The sequence below is a fragment of the Pseudophryne corroboree genome, chromosome 8, assembly GCF_028390025.1.
Source record: "Pseudophryne corroboree isolate aPseCor3 chromosome 8, aPseCor3.hap2, whole genome shotgun sequence".
NCBI classification, from domain to species: Eukaryota; Metazoa; Chordata; class Amphibia; order Anura; family Myobatrachidae; genus Pseudophryne; species Pseudophryne corroboree.
Window position 1 is genome coordinate 127026073 of NC_086451.1, and position 26569 is coordinate 127052641.

Below are 26569 nucleotides of genomic sequence, written 5' to 3' on the forward strand. Positions count from 1 at the left end.
GAATACAATGTTGCATAATTTGAATAGGAGGCACTGTGTGGCATAATGTGAACTAGGGCAGTTATATGGGGCATAAAATAAACTAGGGCACAATTACTCTATGGTGCATAATATAAACTAGTGCAATAAAATGAACAGCTGCTGTGGAGAGAGGTGTCTCTCTAGAAGCATTAGGTCATGGCCCCTTCAAAATGTTGCTATGAGCCCAAAAAGGCCGCTGTCTATGGGAGATCCTCCCAACCCACCCCCATTCTATCCATACAGTCCTAAGGTTTGACATATTTAAACAGTGTGTGGTTCTGCATGAGTCTGAATGTACACAAAGAGAAATCATACAGGGCAGGTATCTCGTTAGCCAATTTGTGTGCTATACATTTTAAATGGTAGGGGGTAGATTAACTAAAGCTTCTAAAACAGGCAAGTGGTGGCGTTGCCCATAACAACCGATCAGATTCTAGATATCATTTCTCTATTGCATTCTAGAAAATGAAAGACATAATCTTATTGGTTGCTATAGGCAACACCTCCACTTGTCTGTTTTAGAAGCTTTAGAACAGTAAATCTAGCTGTACGAATGATGAAGAAGAAGAAGTAGAAGAAGAAGAAGAAGACAAAACAAAAACCTCAGAGAGGCTGCTGCTAATTTAGCCATACACAAAGGAAAAAAAATAATTATCCCACATATGGCAATCAAATTCATTCACTGGATCTCAGCAATGGTATTTGCTGACTATTACCTAGATGTCACTTCCTGTAAGAATGGCTTCCTATTAATTATTTTAATCCTTTTTGGACGTCAAACTACCAGTTCCATTGGCAGCAAATTCTATAGACTGAAAACAGTATTTGTATGAAAGACTTTACATTTTAAAGAATAAAACAAAAACCATATTAAATAATCCCTCTGTGCAACAACTGGCTTTAATTAAATGTATTGGGTGTAATCCAAACATACATTTTTGCCAATACAACTTGGAAACTGTGAGCTTCAGTTTAGAATATCCAGTGATACCTGATCTCCTGTGGAGCAATATTCCAGTATTTTATTTGACTGTTCTTGTTACCAGGACTTGCTAAGCAGCCTTTGGGCTGTCTGCTGACTCTTCACATGTTAAACTCCATTTTGTACTGCCTTGCAGGTCTCCTCAGTGAGGATTCAGGGGAAGATTTATCAAAGCTTGGAGAGAGATAAAATATCAATCAATAAAGGGGAATATGTGTCAAAGCTTGGAGAGAGATAAAGTGGAAAGAGATAAAGTACCAACCAATCATCTCCTGTCATTTTACAGGCTATGTTTGAAAAATGACAGTTGGAAGCTCTCCACTTTATGGGGATCTATTCATGTACAGTAACAGTGAAAAGTTAACAGGGATAACAGGGCTTTTCACTGCTTCGTCCCAGCTAGGGAAGGGGTTACCACGGAGAAATCTCATATTTCTCATATTGCTTCCATGTCATATGCAAATACAGGGTGTGCGGGGGTTGGTTGCCTGCAAACCCCCCTCTACTTGGACAGTGACTCTAATTATGATCACCCTATCACTTCTATGTAATACAATTACTAGAGCTGCCGCCACATCATGCAGTTTAAGGTACAGAGTGGAGCTGTTGCACATGCCCAGTGGTAGCTGCATCTTTGACCAAGTTATCTGTGTGTGTGGACCTGAGCGCACAATCAGTGCATTGGACATGAAAGTACAGATGAAGCCATGCTAATTGTGGCTCCATCCGTGCCTGGACGCGCCTACCACCGCCTCTGAGGTGCATGCGAGTCAGTGACGCACATGCACCCCATTCACTAGAAAGTGCGGTTTTGTCTCTTACTGGTTCTAATTTGTGTATTTATTTATTTATTTATTTATCATGGGAAGTGTAACCTTTTCCTGGCCACGTATGTTATTTATTGTAGTTAAATATGTTATATAAAGCCTATACTATAGTCCATCTGTAGTGTTAATTATTAATACTTTATTCCACACACTGTCCAGTGTATAAAATGACCAATATGTAGATATATATGTTCAGAGTCGGTACTACGTTCTTCTACACAGAGCTGGATTAAGGCTTTGGGGGGCCGGGGGCACTTAATACTGGGGGGCCCTAAAGATTAACATTTTTGGATCGGGTCTTAGGAGGTCATTTAGATCCGATCGCTGCTGTGTGTTTTTGCACAGCGGGTGATCAGATCCGAACTGTGCATGCGTATGTACCACAATGCGCAGTTGGGTCGGACAGCTACAATGGGCATAGGTGGTCAACGACGGGATGGTGCGGATGAACCATTCGCACGGGCATACGCAAGGTGATTGACAGGAAGAGGCCGTTTTCAGGGAGCGTCCGTAAAAACGCAGACGGACTTAAGCGTTTTCAGGGAGGGTGTCTGATGTCAGCTCCAGCCCCGATCAGCAGGAATCAATACAGTGTCTCTCTCCCCCCTCTCACACATATTCATATACAGTGTCCCCCTCCCCCCTCTCACACATATTCCTATACAGTGTCCCCCTCCCCCCTCTCACACATATTCCTATACAGTGTCCCCCTCCCCCCTCTCACACATATTCCTATACAGTGTCCCCCTCCCCCCTCTCACACATATTCCTATACAGTGTCCCCCTCCCCCCTCTCACACATATTCCTATACAGTGTCCCCCTCCCCCCTCTCACACATATTCCTATACAGTGTCCCCCTCCCCCCTCTCACACATATTCCTATACAGTGTCCCCCTCCTCCCTCTCACACATATTTATATACAGTGTCCCCCTCCTCCCTCATACAGTGTCCCCCTCCCCCCTCTCACACATATTCCTATACAGTGTCCCCCTCCCCCCTCTCACACATATTCCTATACAGTGTCCCCCTCCTCCCTCTCACACATATTTATATACAGTGTCCCCCTCCTCCCTCATACAGTGTCCCCCTCCCCCCTCACACATATTCCTATACAGTATCCCCCTCCCCCCTCTCACACATATTCCTATACAGTGTCCCCCTCCTCCCTCATACAGTGTCCCCCTCCCCGCTCTCACACATATTCCTATACAGTGTCCCCCTCCCCCCTCTCACACATATTCCTATACAGTGTCCCCCTACTCCCTCTCACACACACAGTTTCCCCCACTCCTCCCTCTCACCTCCCTCTAAAATCACTGGGTGGGCACTGCAGGCACACTGTGCATCTGATCCCATCCTGCCTCCAAGCTCTCCTCCTCTTTCCCATGCTGATTGCCAGGCACTGAATGCACAGTGCCGTGAAGCCCCGCCCCCATGCACGAACTCCACCCCTCTTCCTCCTCAGTATCCACTCCTGTTTACTTTCATTTTCTACAGCTTGCAGTGCACTTTTGCACTGCAGCTGTAACCAAAGCTGGGGGGCCCCATTCATAGAGGTGGCCCAGGGTGACGTGCCCCTCGAGCCCCCCCCCCCCCCCCCCCTTAATCCGGCTCTGCTTCTACAGCTTCACCAGACTCCCGCACTTGCTACAATGTTCAGCAGAGCGGGAGATTGTAAATTGCATTTGGAAACTCCCCTTCTGGAAATCCTGCGTTTGAAACTGCACGTATATTATTGGTTCCTAACTATCATGTTTTCAAACACAGAATATAAAGTGAAAGTTAGAAGCTGATTTGCTTGTCATTTCTCCCCCTTATCTCTCCCCAAAGTTTGATAAATCTTCCCGTCAAACACTAACCAGTAATGATGTCACAGAGGAGACTCAGATCGTTTTCAATTATGTTTTTGGATGAAAGTTTGCAATTAATTGTATTATAGTGCATTGCTATATTTATTGGACATAGTGCTAAGTGATCACTCCTCAATAGAATCATACTTGCCGATATTTTCAACCCAATGGGAAATCGTTTGGGTACAGAAAAAAATGGATAGTAAGGATGACAAATGTGAAAGAAAAAGGGGCAGGCAATGCTATACTACTGTTTGCATAGCTCTGTAGCAAATATAGGGGGCCATTCCGAGTTGATCGTAGCTGTGCTAAATTTAGCACAGCTACGATCATTCACACTGACAAGCGGAGGGACGCCCAGCACAGGGCTAGTCCGCCCCGCATGTCAGTGCCGCCCCCACGCGCAGAAGTGCAAAGGTATCACACAGCAGTGATGCCTTTGCACATCAAGAGTAGCTCCCGACCAGCGCAGCTTTAGCGTGCTGGCCGGGAGCTACTCGTCGCACCCCGGGCCGTAGCGGCTCCGCTTGACGTCACGCAGCCGGCGCGGCCCACCCCCCCAATGCCTGCATTGGCCAGACCGCGCCCCTTAAACGGCGGCTTAACGCCGCCATCCAGCCCCCTCCCGCCCAGCGACCGCCTCTGTCTCAGAGGCGATCGCTAGGCAACGATGGCTGCCATGCGCCGGTGCACTGCAGAGTCGGCGCATGCGCAGTTCCGACCCAATCGCTGCGCTGCGACAAACTGCATGGGCTACTAATAGTGAAAGTCACAGGGATCATCCATAGGTGTTTTTCCTAGTACCACCCAAGTAGAATAATTGTTTGAGGGAGTTTAAGCTCCTTTCATAAGGTTATAAACAAGTGACTTTTTTATGCTGTCGTGCTTTGCTTTCCATAAACTTTAATTGGTCAAATTTTCAGGGGCATTAATGACTTCACAATTTAATGACTTCACAATTTTTAATTAATTGTCAGAATTTGACAAATTATTAGTTGATGGTAAATCAGTGATTTTTTTTTTAAAAGTTTAGGACTTTGCAAATTTATTGCTGATCTCTAGTTACCAGTCTCCAGATCACTGTAGGAAAGAGGCATGTAACCCGTGGATGGTTTGTAACCTTACCTCCTTTGGGCTTTATCTTAAATCAAAAAAGCAGACAAGAACTGCTGGAAAAACTGCTTCATGTGGAATACTGAGATCTGCTAATGTAATTTCCTCTCCTTCTCCATGTTATAGAAAGTGACCATGTTTTTCCAACATTTTTAAGGGTTCAACCATTCCAACACATGAATAGAATGATGGTTTAGTTTGCAGGTTTGTGGAGAACATCTGAACAGATTAAAAGACAATCTGATGCAGTGTCCATAATCAAACCTGGAAGAATGTACACAGTATATCACAAAATAATATTTCTGGTGTACTGAACAACAATGATCCTACTTTTGTTACAAACCCCATATAAATAAATTCAGTCTAAAATGTAAATAAAATATATAAGGGGAGATGTATCAAACCTTAGAAAGAGATACAGTGTATAAGATGCCCATACCAACCAATTAGCTTTCAATGGTCATTCCATAGACTGTTATATAGCTGATAGCTAAAATCGGGTTTGTTGACCTAGATTCCTTGCAAAGTAGATGGGGAGGTAGTTACGTGACTGGTGGTCAGGAGTCCGCCGGTTGCAATACCGATGCCGGAATCCTGCCCTCTTACAGTCCCGACAGTCATCATGCCGACTAACAGGACTTTTTACCACTCATAGACTGGGAATTTAACCTGTGCCGAGCGCAGCGTGGCAAGGGGCTTCATTGCGCTTGCTGCCCCCCACCAGGCATCTAAAAGCTGGGATTCCAGCGCCGGTATGGTGACCAGCGGTCTCCTGACCGCTGGTCACATATACCCAGCCCTGTAAATGTATGTGTCTTATGTAAGCACCAAGAATAACAATGTAAGCTATTAGAGTTATCTGCTACTCCAGTATTGAATGGTTGGAGTCCACACAACTGTCAAACACAAATTCATTTAAAAAAAACTTTATATTTATTATTTTATTATTAATTTTATTATGCTTTACTATATATTTTATGTTTTCCGTCCCACAGATATTTAGAGCAAATGGTGTTATCGGTTTAGATCTTGCCCTGTGTTCCATGGGATTATTATTGTCTTATATACAGTTCTGCAGAACAAAATATACAAAATTTCTTAACATTCCCTTTGATTTAAAAAAATAAAACTCTTTGTGAATTCACAGAATGGTATACCGTAGTAGTTCAAGTCTAATTACATACTTGCCAAAAACAGATCTTTACATAATATAAAGAATGAGAGGGAGATCTACTTTGATGTTGCTTTCAATTACTACAAAAACATGCGGCAATTTTACATTGATTTTCAACATCTTTATCTTTCAGAATAACGTGGGAGAAGAAAACATACAAAGAAATTTAGAATTGACACTTCAAAGAAATAACGCAGAAAAATAAATATCACATAAGGACGCAGCCATGGGGTATCCCATACAGGTGCTCAGCCTACTCATTTTAATGCTAAGTTCTCAGGTGAACTGTGGGCTAATAAGGAAAGTTATTCGACACAAAAGAGACACTGGTTTGAACATCACCTTGCCTGAAGACAACCAGTCAGTAGTGTTTAACCATGTGTACAATATTAAAGTTCCAATGGGTTCTCTATGCTCTGTTGACCTTGACCCTGAAGGTACAGCTGAAAACGAGGTAAAGCCACAGACAGAGCTTGGCAAAAATTACCAGGAGACCACATTGAATGGTGAAAACCAGATTGTTTTTACACATCGTATCAACATTCCAAGAAGGGCATGTGGATGTGCAGCAGCTCCAGATATTAAAGACCTTCTGAGCAGATTAGAGGACCTGGAAAGCTTAGTGTCATCCCTTCGAGAGCAATGTACTACAGGGGCTGGGTGCTGCTCTACACAGCCTGCTGAAGGTGAGAATATTAAAGGTGTTTTTCTTTATTTTCATTTAAAGTACCTGGGATCACTTCTGCCCGGGAGCCTGGGTAGGCCAAGGAAACATAGCCTTACCTCCATATCATCTAAATCAGGGCCTGGTATGGATGAAGGGGTATGGCCACCCCCCTCCCTCACCCTGATTGGCCATGCTCGCCTTAACGTACCAGAACTCTGATCTCTTCACAGCCATGGTCACATGAATATGTTATTAATCAGCTATTTATTTTGTTGTTGCCATAATGGCTGAAAAGTACACAGTGTGCAATGCTGTCTTATAAGATCCAACGAGATCAGATTTAATTTCATCTGGCACTATACATCTGAACATATGTGTGAGGTCATCACTAATAATGTTACTCAGAAATTTGTATGTTCTAACATTAATATGTTGGAACATTTTGCACTATTAGAGAGAGCTAGATTTGGTTGGGGTGTGTTCAAACTGAAATCTAAATTGCAGTGTAAAAATAAAGCCGCCAGCATGTATCATGCACAGAAACAAAATAACCCACCTAAATCTAAATCTCTCTTCACATGTTATATCTTCCGCAAACCCCCCCCAAGCCCCCCTGCAGTGCACATGGTTTTGTCCATTAGAGGAAAATGTTGCTTTGCAATTAACCTTGTATTAGGCCCACAGAACATTTAATGCTAATACAAGAAACAATTTATCAAGGTCCAGCTCTAGTCTGCTGTCTGAAGCAGCAAAGGAAATAATATTCCTCTCAACAGTACACGTAAATAGACTAGTGTTAGCTAACGTATTATGGTATGTTATGTGTCCTAGTGCCTTATTCAGAGGTACGCACAAATCAGCTCGTTGCTGTGCCTTCAGTCACAGCGGATCTGAGAAGATTGGCTAATATTGCTGGAACCATGTTTTGGGACTTCCTCCGGTGGCTTCTCAGATCCGCCACTTGTGCCCAAAGATGTAGCATCAGTTGCACATCGGGAACAACTGAGATGATGGTGCCAGAAGTACTATGTCCAAAGACACAATCGTTGGTCATAAAATGCCCTCAAGACGGTTGTGACTCACCTGAGCTTTAGTTACCACTCCCCTTTACTTCCCCAAATGGTTACCTACTCTCAATCAAACTGATTCTATATCCACACTGCGAATCACCATCACAAGACCCTTATGGCACATGTGCAGGGTGGCAAAGACAATTTTGAAGAACTGAAAACATTGGCCAGTTGTGGCTTAATCGAAACTGCATCCACCTCTGAATCAAGCTCCTAATGCTGATTGGATGCAACTCCCATTTGAGTAGCATAAAACCTGCAAATTTGTACACTATGGGGTATATTCAACTGAAGTTGAAAGCTGCCGTCTGTCTAAAAGACAGCAGTTTTGGACTTTATTAGGTTGGAAGGGGTTCCGACCTATTCAATCTAACCCCAAATTATTTGACAAGTCGAGGAATTCGACTTGTCGAAAAGCACGTGGATCGGCGGAATAGCTGCCGATCTGCGTGCTTCTCCTTTCGACCATCTCAATTCGACTTTAAAAAAAGTCAAATTGAGATGTGGGAGCAGAGACAGGGGAGAGGAGGAGACGGTGGGGGGGGGGGGGGAGATGAGGAGAAGGGGGAGAGCCGCGGGCAGATGGGGGAGAGCAGCGCTACAGCAGCGTAGCCGGAGGATGTGTCACAGCCGACGCTCACAGCAGCGTCCACCCAGGTGGGACAGATATAACATGTTAAAATTGGGTGGGGTGTGTTCAAACTGAAAGCTAAATTGCAGTGTAAAATAAAGCAGCCAGTATTTACCCTGCACAGAAACAATATAACCCACCCAAATCTAACTCACTCTGCACATGTTATATCTGTCCCACCTGCAGTACACATGGTTTTGCCCATTAGACGAAAATTTTATTTTGCAATCTACTTAGAATTAGGCCCTAAGCACACAGAAAAAGCTGTACTGTGTGGAGATTTGCTGGCTAGCTTTTAACTGGACATGCGGAATAGTGGAGGGAAGAGGCGGTATAATGTGAGGCAAGAACAGTACGGGGAGCTTTTGTGTAATTGTGTGCAGATGCAGGCACACAATGAGATGCATACAGTACATGCCTGTTAGAACAGTAGTATGCAGCGCGTGGATTTTTCCCTTTAAAAAATAATTATAGAAAACATTTCTTGTGCTTATGACTTGCTTGTTTAAGCATACGATCCTTCTTGTACAAAATGCTTGACATCAATTTGGCACATACAGTATGCTGCTGATGCAGAGCTGGATACTGTACATCTTTCAAGGTATGTACTCCAGCATATGGGTGTATACTTTGGCGTACCCATAATAGGTGCATGGGGTGCAGTGCATGCAATTCCATTGTTCCACCTCCTTGCACCTGTATAATTTTAGTCACCTATCACAGGGCTGTTTCTATGCAATTTGGCTCCCAGTGCGAGATTTAAAAATGCACCCCACCCTCCCCCATTGCCATAAAAAAATGCGTCCCCCATAAATCTAAAAAAGAAAGGATAGGGACGTGACCTTGTTAGAATGGGCGTGGTCTCATTAAAATGGGCGTGGCCTCATCTGGAAAGACTACCTTACACCAACAGATCGCGGTCACCACAGGAAAAAAGAAATTCTACCATATTAAGCACCACACAGTAATGCCCCCTACACCATATTATGCCACACACCTTGATACATTAAATACCCATTTTACACATTACGGCAGGCAACTGTCCTGATTTTACACATTACAGCAGACAAGTGTCCCCATTTTACACATTACGGCAGGCAAGTGTCCCCATTTTACACATTACGGCAGGCAAGAGTCCCCATCTTACACATTACGGCAGGCAAGAGTCCCCATTTTACACATTACAGCAGGCAAGTGTCGCCATTTTACACATTACTGCAGGCAAGAGTCCCCGTTTTACACATTACGGAAGGCAAGAGTACCCATTTTACACATTACAGCAGGCAAAAGTACCCATTTTACACATTACAGCAGGCAAGTATCCCCATTTTACACATTAAGGCAGGCAAGTGTCCCCATTTTACACATTACGGCAGGCAAGAGTCCCCTTCTACAAAGAAAGAGAGTGAGAGAAAGAGAATGTTATAATTACGTTTGCAGCGGTCCTCCCGCTTCCCGCTCTTTGGCCCGCACCGGCCCGCCTCTCCCTCCTCCTAGCTTGCTGGAAGGCTTCCCGGGCAGCTCCCCCTCCTCCCCGTCATCAGTATTCTGCTTGGGGTGGAGCTTCGTGTAATGACGCATTTGTGTCGTGATGTCACAATGCAAACGCGTCATTGCACGAAAATCCGCTCTCCGAGCGGAGCAGTAATGACAGGTAGGAGGGGGAGCAGCAAACTGAGCCACCTAGAGCCGCGGCGGGTGCCCCGTGCGAATGAACGCCTCACCTGCTCTGACCTATCTGGAGTCCTGTGTTGGTCGGCACTGCAGAGTATCAAAAATCATTGGGAAAATGGAACAGCAGCTGCAGCCATTTTCTTGGTGATTTGCACCTTTATAGTAGACTCTGGTACAAAGGCAGAGTCTACTGCACTGCCAGAAAGTAGGGGGCCCACACGAAGCCTGTACATGGCCCTATTCTCTCTTAAACTACCCCCCGGGTATAAGCATGCAATTTTTATATGCCCCTGATATTACTATTACTACAAATAATATAATAAATATTTTATTTACATGTTTCAGGCCCTACAGCAGCACCTCAATTTAGTGTAGTGTTTAACAACTAAGGAAAATCTAATACATTTAATTATGAAAACAAATTGTATGTTTTTAATTAATTCCAAGTGTTTTCTTAACCTCGGATCCTGATTCCTTAGACAACTGTTTCAGTAAAACTCATCCTATCTCTACTACTAAGAGCAGAATCGGACTGAGGCATGAAGTGCCCGCCGGGGAATACAGTGGTACGGGCCCATGGTTAGGGGTGTGGCCAGTCTCCAGAGGGGGTGTGGCCAGCTGCTACATTGGTTTGCCTAACCATTAGAGAGTGAATGGGCTGGGCCCCTTGATAAATATATAAATACTGCTAGTGAATGCATGTTAAGGTATCAGAGATAGATTGGCAATGCTCTTCAGAGAATACATCATAGTCATGTGCAGAATAAGGTAACATATTATATGTATAATGCATAATTCAAGTATACAGTCTGGAACCTGATCCCTAGAAGAAGATGAGGGGTTCCCGGGCAGTGGGGCCCACCGGGGGTTTCCTCTGTGACCCTGTGGTCCAGTCCAACCCAGACTGAGAGGCAGCAATAGATGGATAAATGGCAAATAATGCCTATTCTCAGTATATGCTTTATATAGATTAGTGATGGTGTGTAAATTCCAGTATAAGAGTGCTTCAATCATAACCTATTTCAGCTTTGAGATTTTGGAACATTGCATGTGACCACATAGTGCTGTCTTATCTACAATATCTAGAACTATAAGGAGAAACTAATGGAAACACTGTTAACATGCAGTGTTCTTTCTAAACTACAGTATGTGGTTGTTTTATAATAAGGAGGGAGGAGGGCTGACCCCTTCACATTGTAAAGTCTTATAATTATAAGTCTGGTATAGGCACTTTATACTTCCATTTAAAGACATGAAAACTTGAAAAGCAACCTCAAAGAATGGAAAAATGTGTCAGCTAATAACATTGTTCCCAAAAGTACCAGGACTTGAACCAATAATTAAAATTGATATTTTCATAATATACTTTAACATGTTTTTACAATCAAAGTCTTGCAAAATGTGGGATATTATAATGCTGGGAGGGTTTTTTTTCCACTACAATTTTCCAAGTAAACATCCTATTAAGCAAACAACAACTTTATTACCCTTGCTGATACATTTCAGAGATAAAAACAAACCAAAAAACAAAACAAAAAACACTTGAGTGTTCATAAATGAAATGATTGTATAACAGGAAGACAAATCCAGATTCAAATGTTGAAATGCGTGATAGGTATAATAGACATAGAGTTATAGTGCACCAGATTGTATTGTGTACTGCTAGAAGGTTGTTTATTGAAAATTCATGCATATGCATACATCAGTAACACATTTCAATATGCCAGTTTAGGACAAAAGAAGTACAGGGCAATTTGTGTCTCTTGGGGATAGAGGTGTATACTATCCAGAGACTTACAAAAACAGGGTGTCTAGGTGCAATATGTGGAATATGAGTAGTGGATAGTGGCGTCTCCAGAGGTGGGGCTGCAGGTCAGTTCAAATTTGAAATAAGGGAGCCACACCACCCGTCACCAACTGCCATTTCAAACGGACTCTGGCAGTTGCTATGTCTCCCCTATTTGAGTTTTGAGCTGATCTGCAGCCCCACCTATGGAGCTGCCACTGGTAGTGGACAAACTTTTTGTTATTGAAGCAGAAAGAGCCTTTAGTGTAGCTCTTCTATGTTACATTTATATGTGAGATCTTACCACAGTAGTAACACCTTTGTATTGAATAAGGCAGACTTTCCCATTACATTACAGTACAGGATTTCAGGATATCCAAATGGCCAACTCAAATTGACTAAGGTACTTATTAAGTCACCTGTGCTCAACCATGGATGTTTTTAAAACCTTGACTGTAATAGCAGAGTTTGGGAAATTGGTAAAAGGTAATCTAATTGCAGAGCTCATGTAAGACTACGTCTCCTGATTTTGAAAAAGTAAAATAAATTAACCAACTGTATAAAAACATAGAAACATAGAATTTGATGGCAGATAAGAGACCACTTGGCCCATCTAGTCTGCTCCTTTTTTACCATATTTTTACCTCAAACCTTATTTGATCCTTATTTCTTTCTAAGGATAGTATTATGTTTATCCCATTTATATTTAAATTGCTCTACTGTCTTAGGGATCTATTCATGAAGCAGTGTAAAGAGTGGAGAAGTGAGCCTGTGGCGAAGTTGTCAATGGCAACTAATCAGATGTCCCATACAATTGTATAGTATGCAAATTATAAATGTTACTTCAATGCTGATTGGTTGCCATGGGCAACTTCACCTTTGGCTCTCTTCACCACACTTTTCACTGCTTAATGAATAGACCCCATAGCCTCTACCACCTCTGATGGGAGGCTATTCCACTTGTCCACTACCTTTCTGTAGTGTAATTTTACCTCAAATTTCTCCTGGACCAACCTCCCTCCAGTTTCAGTGCTTGTCCTCGTGTTCTAATACTTCTCTTCATGTGAAGTATGTTTCTCTCCTGGACTTTGTTAAAACCCTTGAATATATTTGAAAGTTTCTATCATGTCCTCCCTTTCCCTTCTCTGCTCCAAACTATACATTTTGAGATTTTTTTTATTACATTCCCCTATTACCCAAGAGAAGAATTCAACCATCTTATTTAACCTGAAAATCCTCAGCACCATACAGCCCTATGGAGACCATAAGAATGGGTGAAAACTGTCCCCATGTGGTCAGCATTATGTGGCTGGGTGTAGAATACAGTGTTCTGTCCCCAAGCAACTGCAAGCCCTTTGTTGTAAAGTGTTGGGACATGTCCTGATCTCTAGCTCAAATCAGGACAAATGTCTATGAGGGAAGGGGGAGTGGGGGGAGTGGCAGATGGTCCTACTCTCACTGAAGGGCCATGTCCCATTGAAATGGAAATAACTTTATATCTAGTCACCACTTTTAAATAAATAGGGATATGGTTACTAATTCTACAGGTAATGTCATATATGCAGTAAATATTTGATAAATCACTACCAAAATCACAATTCGAACAAATCAAAGTAATAATATACTTGCACATTGTGATTATCATTCAAACAATACATTAGCTTGACATTATGGTCAAATTCATTATAGGACAATAACATACAGTATGTGTTTTTATGATAGTGCCCTACAAGTAAGATTCTAAATTGTAATATTGTTTGCATTTTCCTTATCTTTACAGGTGTAGTGGAAACCAAGCCTTACTGCAATGGGCATGGGAACTACAGTACTGAAACTTGTGGCTGTGTTTGTGAGCCTGGATGGAAAGGACCCAACTGCACAGAAGCAGAATGTCCAGGAAACTGCCATAACAGAGGAACATGTGTGGATGGAAAATGTGTCTGCAATCCAGGATACACAGGCGAAGACTGTAGTGAATTGTCTTGCCTGAATGACTGCAATGACCAGGGCAAATGTGTCAATGGCATATGTGTTTGCTTTGATGGCTTTGGTGGAGAAGACTGTAATGAAGAGATTTGCCCAGTGCCTTGCAGTGAGCATGGGAAGTGTGTGAATGGGCGTTGTGTGTGTGATGACAATTTTGTTGGGGTCGACTGCAGTGAACCAATGTGTCCAAATAATTGCAACAATCGTGGACGTTGTGTTGATAATGAGTGTGTCTGCGATGAACCTTACACAGGAGAGGACTGCAGTGAGCTGATTTGCCCTAATGACTGCTTTGACCGTGGACGCTGTGTGAATGGTGTGTGCTTCTGTGAAGAAGGGTTCACTGGAGAGGACTGTGGTGAACTTGCCTGTCCAAACAACTGCAATAACAATGGTATATGTGTGAATGGATTGTGTGTGTGCAATATAGGCTTTACAGGGGATGACTGTAGCGAACTGAGTTGCCCAGACAACTGCAACAACCAGGGGCGTTGTGTTAATGGTGTCTGTATTTGTAAAGAGGAATACAAAGGAGTGGACTGTGGGGAGCTAAGATGCCCAAATGACTGCAACAACAGAGGCCGGTGTGTTAATGGGCAATGCGTGTGTGACTTGGAGTACACTGGAAATGACTGTGGCGAACTGAGATGTCCTAATGACTGCAGCATCAAAGGAAAGTGTGTCAATGGGCAGTGTGTATGCGAAGAAGGCTTTATGGGCTTGGACTGCAGTGAGTTGAGATGTCCCAACGACTGTAAAGACAGGGGGCGGTGTGTTAATGGGCAGTGTGTGTGTGATGAGGGATTTATGGGTTTGGACTGCAGTGAGCTGAGATGTCTTAACGACTGTAAAGATAGGGGGCGGTGTGTTAATGGGCAGTGTGTGTGTGATGAGGGATTTATGGGTGTGGACTGCAGTGAGTTGAGATGTCCCAATGACTGTAACAACAAGGGGCGCTGTGTTAATGGGCAGTGTGTGTGTGATGAGGGACTTATGGGAGAAGACTGCTCAGAACTGAGATGCCCAGATGATTGCAACCACAGAGGTCGCTGTGTTAACGGGAAATGTATATGTGACAATTTATTTATGGGCGATAACTGTGGTGAATTACGCTGCCCCGATGACTGTAACAACAGAGGGCTCTGTATCGATGGACAGTGTGTTTGCAATGAAGGATACACAGGAGACAATTGTGGTGAACGCACCTGCTTTCAAAACTGCAATAACCAAGGCCGTTGTGTAGATGGACAATGCATTTGTAATGAAGGCTTTATAGGAGATTTCTGTCTGGAAGGTAAGTCCAATTCAGCTTTATCACAGTGTATTTGGCATTCATACAAAATAAACTCTTTTTATTTCAACTCTTTATTACATCAAAGTTGTGTTAATTATACCACAGCTTTGTGGGATAATATGCATGCTTCATGCTAAATGGCACAGTAGAAATTTCACACCAAGCCGGTAGTGTTTGATGAGTGGATTATATTATGGCTCATTTCAATTTAAACAGTGATGACAAAAATCTCTGAAGGATAGCTTGCGCACCAGCTTTGCAGAGGTCTAAGCAATTTACACAATAGACATTGAATTGCAATGTACCACATCTGTTTTCATTTTCTTAAGGCAAGGCGAGTTCTTTGCAGTACAGTGGAATATCTTTAGTTTTAGTAAGATCAAAGATCTACAATATTATCAGAAGAAATGCAACAATTTATTCTTAAAGTGAAGTGTTGACATTACATGACTAACTTCTGCTTCCAAATGCAAAAAAAACTAAAAAGTACATATTATTAATATTGGATAATTTTCAAAGAGGGGTAAAAATAATTTTTGAGCATTTGTGGTTTTGCACTTAGCTATACTTTATTTTTTTATTCAGATAAAACTGTAGCTTTCCTTTCACTGACTGAATTCTGCTGGATAATGAGTTATTAAGGATGGGGTAAGGTGTTACTAGGGAAGCTTGTAATATGGAAATTTTAAAGTAAAAACTGTAATAAATGATGGCTCTTGATCTGGATATATAAAGCATACAGTAAGTGTCTGGCCCAGCTTGTAAGGACAAGCTTTTTCAGAGCAAAAATAATCTGGATATTCTGTTTCTACATTGATAATGATATAAAGAAGAGATGGGCAGCAAATTGTTTTCTGCAAAAGCAGCAATTTTTATTCTGGTGCCTTCTTAAGGGAAAATCTTGCTCAGTGCCTCCTTATGGTGTACTCATAGAAATAGTATGTTTGACATCATAATTAATTGGAGTTCATCGCTTATTAGGTTATTTACTCTAATATTGTCCGTATTGTTATCTGTTCTTTTTTAGTTTTCTTTATCATTGTAATCAATATTAGGTTTAGTTCCTCTAAGTTGCCTCATTCTTGAATATACCCTTATAATTAACATACTGATGGATTTTTAATGTAGAATTCATGCCAAAAAAGCTGCAATATAAGCAGTGACATCGGGTAATTGATTTGATAAAGTGACATGTGTCACACCAAACCGAGGATGAGTGGAGAACTGGACCAGTGGAGAAGTCAACCATAGCGGGTGTGATACAGGATCCTGGTGATACCCATTCTACTTCATCCCATACCCTAACCCGCTCTGGCAACTAGGGCTAAGACACCAGGGGTGGTGACTCAATCTAAGACTCAGGAGGGTGGTGCCCCCCTAGTGTCTATCTCAAAATCCATCCCCCCCACACACACGTGGGTCCAACCAAACCCTAACAGTGGCCCCAACTTACTTTCACAATGTCGGTGTTCAGTAAACTGGCACAGAGATTCAGAGTGATGACAGGATTACGGCGTCGTACACATGACAGCCAGCATCCCAACTGCCGGTATGTCTAAATGCATCACCCCATAGGAACTAATCAGGATTGAGGTAGCATCTATCAATTACATCCTAGAAGATGATTGATTGCTATGGGCAACTTCTTTACTGGTTCACCTCTCCATTCTTTACACTGCTTGATACATCTCCCCCCATGTTTGATGCAAATTATTATCTGACTGATAAAGAGATAATAATGTGTAGCAATTTCTCAAATTAATTCTGGCACTTAGATATTCTGGCAGATTTAGGGGGAGATGTACTTAGCATTGATGCAAGTGGAGAAATTAGCCAGTGGAGAAGTTTCCCTTGGCAACCAATCAGCTACTCTGTATACTTTTATAGTATGCAAATTATAAATGTTACACCAATGCTGATTTTTTTGCCATGGGTAACTCCACTGGCTCACTTCTCCTCTTGTATCACTGCGTAGTACATGTCCCTTCTAGTTCTGGACACATTAACAAATATTATAGTGGTAGAAGGCCTGAAGCAGATAATGAACCTGCCTGATGATTTTTATCATTAATCTTATGCTTTAATAATATACTATAATGAACTCAGGTCAGCTTCTATGGATTGTTTACGGGCAGAAAAGTTTAGAATTTCTGAGCTTTTGTATCTTCCCCACAGTATCACCACCAGAAGACTTAGTGGTGACAGATGTAACCACAAAAACCATGAACCTTGAATGGGCCAACAAACTCAAAGTCAATGAATATCTTATTACATACGTTCCAACCAGTGTTGGAGGCCTGGAGTTTGACTTTAGAGTGCCTGGGGACCAAACAACAGCCACTATTAGAGAACTTGAGCCTGGAGTTGAGTACTTTGTCCGTGTATATGCCATCCTTAAAGACCAGAAGAGTATCCCTGTTAGTGCCAGAGTTGCAACACGTAAGTACCATCTTTGTTCTTACATTACTCTCACTAAAACACACAGAAGGAAATGTGCAGGTGGACTCACAAATTAAAGCAGATAAGACAGAATCAGGATCATAAACTAGACAGAACAAGACAAAGACCACCACAGGCTAGAACAGAGCTAAAAAATAAACAGGCATAATCAGGCATAATCAGACACAGAAGAGAAACTGGGAGAGTCCAGTGCTGGGCCAAGTGTCAAACCTCAGTGTTTCAGTTATACTTGTGTATAGGAATCATGAGGATGGCGCAGGGCGTATTAATAGAGGAGGAAGCCTGTGTCTATCCTCCTCCGTCTGGGACCCCTCCTCTGTAGCTGTCACTCACCAGCGCAATACAGTCTAAGCACTAGATGGGCACAGACTCTTTTGGGCATGTGCAAATCCCTGGGAAATTCAAAATGAATTATAAGCAGCCTCCCAAGAGAGACTCAGGCCCAAACATATGAGACATGCTGCATCCACTGGAGCAATTTTGGCAATTTGGGATAATTTTGAAGGCAGGACCAGGCTCACTATACTGCTAGGTTTGTGTCTATCCATACCACTGCACATGCACCACTGAGGTAGGGACTAATGTCATGATCAAAAACGCTCTCCCTGTAAAGGCATGTGCACTATGTTGGCATTAAACAAATACAGGCTAAAAATAAATAAATTGTAGTTAAGTTTAAACTTGCAAATGTACCATATCTTTTATCACATGCAAAAGGTTCATAAAACTCCTTCATTATTACATAACATTTCACTGACTGCTTTATAATATATGAGTAACGGTTTGAACCATAAGACAACATATGTTGTGTTTTGTAGACCTGCCCACCACAGATGATCTGAGGTTTAAATCTGTGAAGGAAACATTTGTTGAAGTGGAGTGGGAACCACTCGATATTTCCTTTGATACTTGGAAGCTTATCTTCCAGAACACGGTAAGTACAGAAAATGCCATACTGTACTTGTTGTCTACGGAATATTTGAAAACTAAGCACAGTGCAGCTGTCACAAATGAATGTATTCTGCTAGTGAAGACATCATAAACATATTCATGAATACTAGCTAGCAGGTATGTTTTGAAAGAAAAAATAATGTAACCATAGCATTCAAATTATGTTTTTAGTACAGACTAGAAAATTCAAGCATATGTCTAATTGGTTTCTGTGAGTTAAGGGGGGTACACACGGAGAGATCCGTGTTTAAAATCTAAGCAATCTGACTAGAGCACGGATCTGTTGTGTGTATGCCCCCCAGCGATAGCAATGCGCGCCCCTGCTCACCGCTATCGCCAATGCTAGATTGAGCCTGCCAGGCTCAATCTAGCGGGTCGCTCACTTCAGAGCTGTGTGAAGTGAGCGGCCCCCCGTTGTTGTCCCCCCCTCGCTCAGCACATCACGCTGTGCTGAGCGGGGGGAGAGATGTGTTCTGAGCGGTTTGTGTTAAGATCGCTTAGCACACATCTCTCCCATCAGTAATGGCCTTTAATACACACTATTTTAGCTAAAGTCACCACATTTTTTATCTTTCTTCATCTCTTCATTATTTGGGTATACAATTCCCTGTTTACACATGGTACGGATAGAACAATCTGTAGCTAACATTGGAATGTTCAGATTTGCACAGATTGTTAGCAGGTGACCTGTGCAATTATATGACCAGATTTATCAAGTCTTGGAGAGGGATAAATTGCATGAGCAACCAACCAGCGCCTACCAGCCATGTTACAGGCTTTGTTCAAAAAAAATACAGAGGTCTATTCATGAAGCAATGAAAAGAGTGAAGAAAAGTACGAGTGGAGAAATTGCCCATACCAACCAATCGGCTTTAAAGGAAACCTTTATCAAGTACATTCATGGGCAAATCTCCACTGGTCTTGGTTGGTACTTTATCACCGTGCAATTTATCACTCTTCAAAGGCTTGATAAATCTGGGCCACAATATGTTAAACTGAGTACACACAACAGCAACATATTGGCGGACCTGCCGTCATGCCGACAGAGCGGTCGATTCAGGTACCCATATACCACTACTGATGATCCTCTCAATATGTTGGTCCTGACATCCAGCTGGGATGGAATTTAAGAATGCACACTCAGCTGTGTCGTCAGTGTATGGGCGGTCGGTGGACTGGCTGTACACACAGCTAGATGCACCAATATATATGCAGATATATAGGGCAACTGCTGTGCAGCAGAGACGATGCTATATGTTTGAGAACAATGTCATTCACAGACATATGATTTGCATATTCCCGCTGCTCTGCTCTCGATATATCAGCCGTTCGATCAAGCGGCCTAGTGTAAAGAGAAGGCATGGCCATGGTGTATGAGTGTAGAATGCTATGTTGGGACTTTTTAGGTCCTCTTCAAAGATGCTATATCACCGTTGCAAAAGAAGGAGATGTGGCCACATGATGATGGAAGTGTTGCTGCAACTCTGTGGTAGGCCCATACACCAAAGAGCCATGTGCAGCCCTATTACTTTGTATCATTCCCCTTCACTCGGCACCCCTGGCAGTTATGGCTAGAGGCGGTGATTGGAGGTATGTAAAAAGTAACAACGGAGAGCTATAGTAGAAAGTGGAAATAGCACAATCATACAATAGAAGAGATTAGTGTGAGGCGTCTGTAACAATTATGCATGGTAATTGTAGTTTCAAATGTACTTCTGTGTAAAATTAAGTTTATACAGTACATCCAACTTGCTTTAAGATTTCCCTAAGGATTAAATGAAAATAATTGTAGTATAATAATAATAATAATTATTATTATTCTTTCTATGGTGCCACATGGGTTCCGCAGCACCTAACAAAGTACATAAACAAATGAGCACAAGAACAAGAAAACAATGACTTACAGTACTAGACAATGTAGGACAAGTAAATGGTGCAGATGGAGCCGCACTCATCTAATACAGCTCCATCACAAACGTGCACTCCTGGCGCAGGTAGGCGATCCGGTGCATAGCTACGCTATGGTAGTGCTCAGAGGCACTCCCATTGCAGTGAATGTCCAAGATGCTGTGATAGGCGAGACTCGGAGGGCGTGCTGCGGCGGAGATGGAACCACGATTAGCATGGCTCCATCTGTATATAAACATTTCTGCATCAGCGGACATAACACTGAATGTTATGGTGAATTATGAATCAGGGTGACAGAAACTGAGGGTTAGGTGCTGTTGTATGGCATATGGAGTAATAGATAGTCTTAAGTAAGATACAGATGTAGCCACAATCATCACACCCCACGACTATACGTGGGTGCGACTTTTTATTGCCACAGCAATGGCACATGCAAATACACCAGTGACCCAAAGTGTTTGCATTATGCAATTGAGGGTGTGACTATTTGCACCCAGGCGCACGGTGTCATTACTGCGATGTGTGAGCACATGCGTACATATTGCAAAATTATGAACACGGCTACATCTGTAAGAGAAGGAATAGCACATGAGAGCTTACATTCTTAAGGGGAGAGACAGACAGGGGTTACACAGATGGGGTAGACGCGGAACAGAGGGTTAAGATGAGAGATAGCTGGGATTGATGAAGAAGTGGGTCTTGAAAGCCTATTTTAATTTTATAGAGAGGTGAGAGCAGGGCCGGACTGGCCATCTGGCACTTCTGGCAAATGCCAGAAGGGCCGATGGCCACGTGGGCCGGTCCAGCGGTCACTGAGACGCGCTGCCGCTCAGTCCGGCGGCAGCGCGTCTCAGCTGTCAAGATTGGAGAGCTGTGAGGGACGGGGGTGAGAGCGCCGGGCGCCCGCCAGCACGGCTGTGTCTGGCGCGGCGCGTATAGCGGACTTCAAAGCAGCCGCCGGTTCGTGAGCCAATCAGAGCTCGCGGACCAGCAGCCAATCAGAAGCCGCCGGTCCGCGAGCTCTGATTGGCTCACGAACCGGCGGCTGGTTTGAACGCTATACGCTGCCGCGCCAGACACAGTCGTGCTGGCGGGCGCCCGGCGCTCTCACCCCCGTCCCTCACAGCCCGGAGGAGGAGGAGCAGCAGCAGCAGCAGCAGTGCAGCAGCGGTAAGCAGCTGCAGCACTGGCTGCTGTGGGGGCAATTGTATACCTGGCACTGTGGGGGCAATTGGCTGGCACTGTGGGGCATTTGTATACCTGGCACTGTGGGGGCAATTGTTTACCTGGCACTGTGGGGGCATCTGTATACATGGCACTGTGGGGGCATCTGTATACCTGGGGGCATCTGTATACCTTGCACTGTGGGGGCATCTGTATACCTGGCACTGTGGGGGCATTTGTATACCTGGCACTGTGGGGGCAATTGTTTACCTGGCACTGTGGGGGCAATTGTTTACCTGGCACTGTGGGGGCATTTGTATACCTGGCACTGTGGGGGCATCTGTATACCTGGCACTGCGGGGGCATTTGTATACCTGGCACTGTGGGGGCATTTGTATACCTGGCACTGCACTATCGGGGGCATATAATGTAAATTTCGGCTCATACCGGGTACTGTGTGGTATAACGTGAAAGGGGCAGCAGTACTAGATAGTATAAGGGGTCCTACTATTGTGGTGCATAATGCGTATAAGGGGTGTATGGTGTGGTAAACTACACTGAAGGCCAAGCCCCCTTTTGAGTGGCCACGCCCCCTTTTCCGGAGCTTAATTACAAACCTCACATTTACATACCCCCACTTAAAAATTTCCACTTCAACCACTGGTTGTGTGTATTTTAATAGAGAATGATGTACGCCTGTATGTTGTTAGAATATTAATTATATTTGTAAGAACATAGACTAATAAGTGGGGAGGAGTCAGGAATAGTAAGGGGAGGAGTCACAGAGGTGGGTCTGTGTGCTTCAAAAATGCCAGGGCCTATTTTTAGTCCCAGTCCGGCCCTGGGTGAGAGTCGGAGAGGGAGAGAATTCCAGAGATAGAAAGAAGTTATACTGTATATTCAATTAATAGACAAAGGCACATTGATTTGTTATGATTTAAAAAAAATCCAACTTATTTTTAACCAAGTTTAGGCATCCTATGGTGATTATATTTTCTAAATGCAAACATAATTTCCATTCAATACAAAGGAAAAGATACAGTAGGTATCCTGTGGCTCCTATGGATTACATACAGAGCAACCAAGACAAAGGATTAAGCTTTCCTATGGATTCAGAAACAGTTTGTTAAGGGGGGTACTCACGGGAGAGATGTGTGCTGAGCGATCTTAACACAGACCGTTCAGCACACATCTCTCACCCCGCTCAGCACAGCGCGATGTGCTAAGCGAGGGGGAAAGCCGACGGGGGGCCGCTCACTTCACACAACGGTGAAGTGAGCGACCGGCTAGATTGAGCCTGCATGCTGGCTCAATCTAGCATCGGCGATAGCGATGCGCGGGGCCGCGCATCGCTATCGCTGGAGGGCATACACACGGCAGATCCGTGCTTAAAATCTAAGCAATCTAGCAAGATTGCTTAGATTTTAAGCACGGATCTCTCCGTGTGTACCCCCCTTTAGAATAAGGGGCCCTATACACTAGCCGATCCGCCGCCAAGCTGCCCGACGGCGGATACGGCCGAAGAGCGACCCGGCGGCGGGGGGGCAGTGACGGGGGGAGTGAAGTTTCTTCACTCCCCCCGTCACGCGGCTGCATTGAAGTGCAGGCAAATATGGACGAGATCGTCCATATTGGCCTGCATGCACAGCCGACGGGAGACCAGCGATGAACGAGCGCGGGGACGCGCATCGTTCATCGCTGGAGCCTCCACACTGAAAGATATGAACGAGTTCTCGTTCATTTATGAACGAGATCGTTCATATCTTTCCAAAAATCGGCCAGTGTGTAGGGCCTATTTGAGTTTCCTTTGTGATTGTAGTGTGTTATTCTTTATGCATAGCAAAGAATCTATTAAACCATGCAATAGAGCTAGTTCGGCATGCAATTCTAAGCTCTGAAACCTTCACTGTAGCACTGTTAAAAAGTAAAGCATAAGCTTCCCCTTCCATATCTCCAGACATTGATGATTAGAGAATCAGGAAAATTGCCAGGAGTGTTGCTGCCTTGCCCAATGGGGACTTGCCTAGTGCTTCAATAGCAATGTCCCACCCCCCACCCCTCCACCCACCATCTCCTTCTCTAAAAGCAATACTGAATTCCATGGTGAGCAAGGGCATACTTCTCAACTGTCTCATCATACCAGCATTCTTATTGTTGGCATAATGGGACAGGCCCTTCAAGTTGGGACTGTCCCAGCTAATTTGAGACAAAGTAAAGGTATGCCCTTCTATAACAGTCAGCTAAAGTCCAGCCCTTAATTGTAGGACAATTTCCTACTTATTTGATGCAGGTTTAAAAGCAGAGATAGTCAGTGGAGTTGCTGTAACATCACTGGTCCTTTCCCTATGATTGAATCCCCCAAACAGAGCAGTGGAGTTCATTTCTGGGCCTAGTGTGCACCTGTTTTTGCTTAAATGCAGCTATGTTTCTGCAAAAGCACCTACTGTATTGTACAGTAGGCTTACAATAATGTGCTAGAGCCAATGGCCATTTCTAATAAGTACTTCAATTGTGAGCTGGTAGTCTATATTACACTTCAGCAGAGGTGTGTGACTGTGTGTGTCAAGGTGCACTCTTGAGTGATCTATTAAACACTTAACATACACAATAAAAGCAAAATGTGTCATTAAAGACACCTCCAAAGTTCTCTCACTGTCATGCTTAATCCCAGCCTTAAAGAAAGCTAAACATAGTACTTTATAAGATAAACTGAAATGTTTTATTAAGTGAGAGGGGTATTGGGTGAATATTTCAGACATATAGGCGCAAAACCAAATTGCACCTCAAGCAAGTATTCGTAGCTGTTAGCCCGAATGCACTCTGTTACATGAACATCTCAAACCTAATTTAAAACCTGCTACAAATGACTGAAAAACAGCTTGCTTGATGGATATATTCAGTTCAGACACTCTTCTAGAAACTCTTTGAAATGATTATGTTGTCAAATACTGACTTTACTTGCTCTTTAACAATGATTTCATTACAACTGGGTGCACCTTAAAACAACACAAGTACCAGAAATGAAAATATATATTGTAATGTTCATATGAGGAAAAAATAGAGATCCTAGAAATGCCTCAGGCCTAAACAAGTTTCAATTTGGTTCTCCAGCTGTTCTTAAATGGGGGTGAATCAGTTCACTTTCCATTTTATTTTCAAAGAAAATAAATGTCATTTTCTACAATCTGTTAGTTTTCTTCCCTAGACATTGCCTTCTACATTTTAGAAATGCGTAATTTATTTTTTATTTTTTTCATGATTTTGTTACACAATTTTCATTTCTATTTTTTTTTTACAGAAAAAATTAAATGGAGAGATAAGCACTAGCTTGGAAAAATCTGAAACATCTTATGTGCAGCATGGACTGGCACCAGGAGAGACCTATGAAGTGTCCATACATGTTGTGAAAAACAATACACAAGGACCAGCTTTAACCAAGATCACCACTACAAGTAAAGTTGGCATATATTAACCTACTGTATATATTCCACACAGATTTAGGACTGTAAACCTCAGAATGATTTTGAAACCAATATAATGTTGTGGAAAAACATGAAGGACTAGCTCTATTTCACAACAAATAACTTTCGAGTTAATGGTGCCAAAATGTGCCCCTATGGAGTGCAGGAGTGAATGGCTCATTGTAACACAGTATCTGCTCCATATTTACAGTAATAGGCTATTATAGCTCTACAGTGTGCCTTCTCTACATAATGGAGGGACGTATGTACTAAGCCTTGGAGAGAGCTAAAGTGGACAAAGATAAAGGGCCTAACTCAGAGTTGATCGTAGCGCACGGCTACGATCATTTGCTCTACATGCAGGGGGGACGTCCAGCACGGGCTAGTCCACCCCGCATGTCAGGCCCTACCCCCCTTCCCCCGCACAAGTATAAAAGCATTGCACAGTGCGATGCTTTTGTACTTGACAAGTAGCTCCCTATCTGCGCAGCTCCTGCGCGTTGGCAGGGAGCAACTTGTCGCATACCAGGTCACATCAGTTTGCCTGTCAATCAGGGGTGCCCTGTCTGCCATATCTGGCAGGGAGCAACTTGTCGCATCCCAGGTAGGTCACAGCGGCTGCGTGTGACATCACGCAGCCACCATGGCCCCCACATGGTCCGAGCAAGCCTGTGTTGCCCGGACCACATCCCCAAAACGGCAGCCAAACGCTTCCAGCCTGACCCCTCCCATCCAGCGAATGTCTCTGCCTGTCAATCAGGCAAAGGCGATCGCTGTACTAAGATGCCAATAGCATAAGCAGTTCAGACCTGATCGCCCATTGTGCGAAAACGCACAGCAGCGATCAGGTCTGAATTAGGTCCAAAGTACCAGCCAACCAGCTCCTAACACAGCCTGTAACATGGCAGTTAATAGCTGATTGGCTGACACTTTATCACTGTGCAATGTATCACTCTCTAAGGCTTGATAAATCTGGGCAACAGTTTGTAACATGGCAGTTAGGAGCTGATTGGTCGGCACTTTATCTTTCTCCACATTATCTCTCTTCAAGGCTTAGTACATAGTTCCAAGAGTTCTAAATATGTTCTAGTATGAAGCTTACTACATTGTAGTTGCTACTGTATGAGTCAGTAACATCCAGTATGTAGTACCACAGAAAGAAACATAAGTACAATACATTGTGACTGTGTTTGTGCATTATTGGGTTGACTATGGGGCCCAATAATTAACCTAATTTCCCTGGACAGGAGTGAATGATTTAAGTAACTAGCCTATTCAACAAAGCCTGAATGCAGCGGATACTGCACTTGGGTGACACCCTTCCAGGGAGTGACACAACAATGCCGTCTCCTCCTCAGTGACCAGGAGCTGGGTGCTGCACTGTGACATTACCGTGCATTGCTTGGCTCTTGTGCCTGGGTAGGAGCCAGTAGTGCAGGCAGAGTCTCCAGGGGCAGCCTAGCATCTCCTGGAATGCTGGGCACTCCCACAGAGTGATATAAATGGGGGGCTTCCTGCAAGGCCATGCCCCCTTCCAGCTAGACCATG

General features: G+C 43.4%; 1 protein-coding gene across 4 annotated transcripts in view; it reads left to right on the plus strand.

Moving 5' to 3' along the window:
- Positions 1 to 26569, plus strand: part of TNC (tenascin C) — a 148115-nt gene that overhangs the window by 43698 nt on the left and 77848 nt on the right. For all 4 annotated transcript variants that reach the window (XM_063936913.1, XM_063936914.1, XM_063936915.1 and 1 more), the window contains exons 2-6: positions 6103 to 6655; positions 13578 to 15077; positions 17253 to 17516; positions 18356 to 18471; positions 24859 to 25012. In XM_063936913.1, coding sequence (XP_063792983.1) covers positions 6196 to 6655; positions 13578 to 15077; positions 17253 to 17516; positions 18356 to 18471; positions 24859 to 25012 — 2494 coding nt within the window. In that variant the 5' untranslated portion in view covers positions 6103 to 6195. The remainder of the gene's footprint in view (positions 1 to 6102; positions 6656 to 13577; positions 15078 to 17252; positions 17517 to 18355; positions 18472 to 24858; positions 25013 to 26569) is intronic.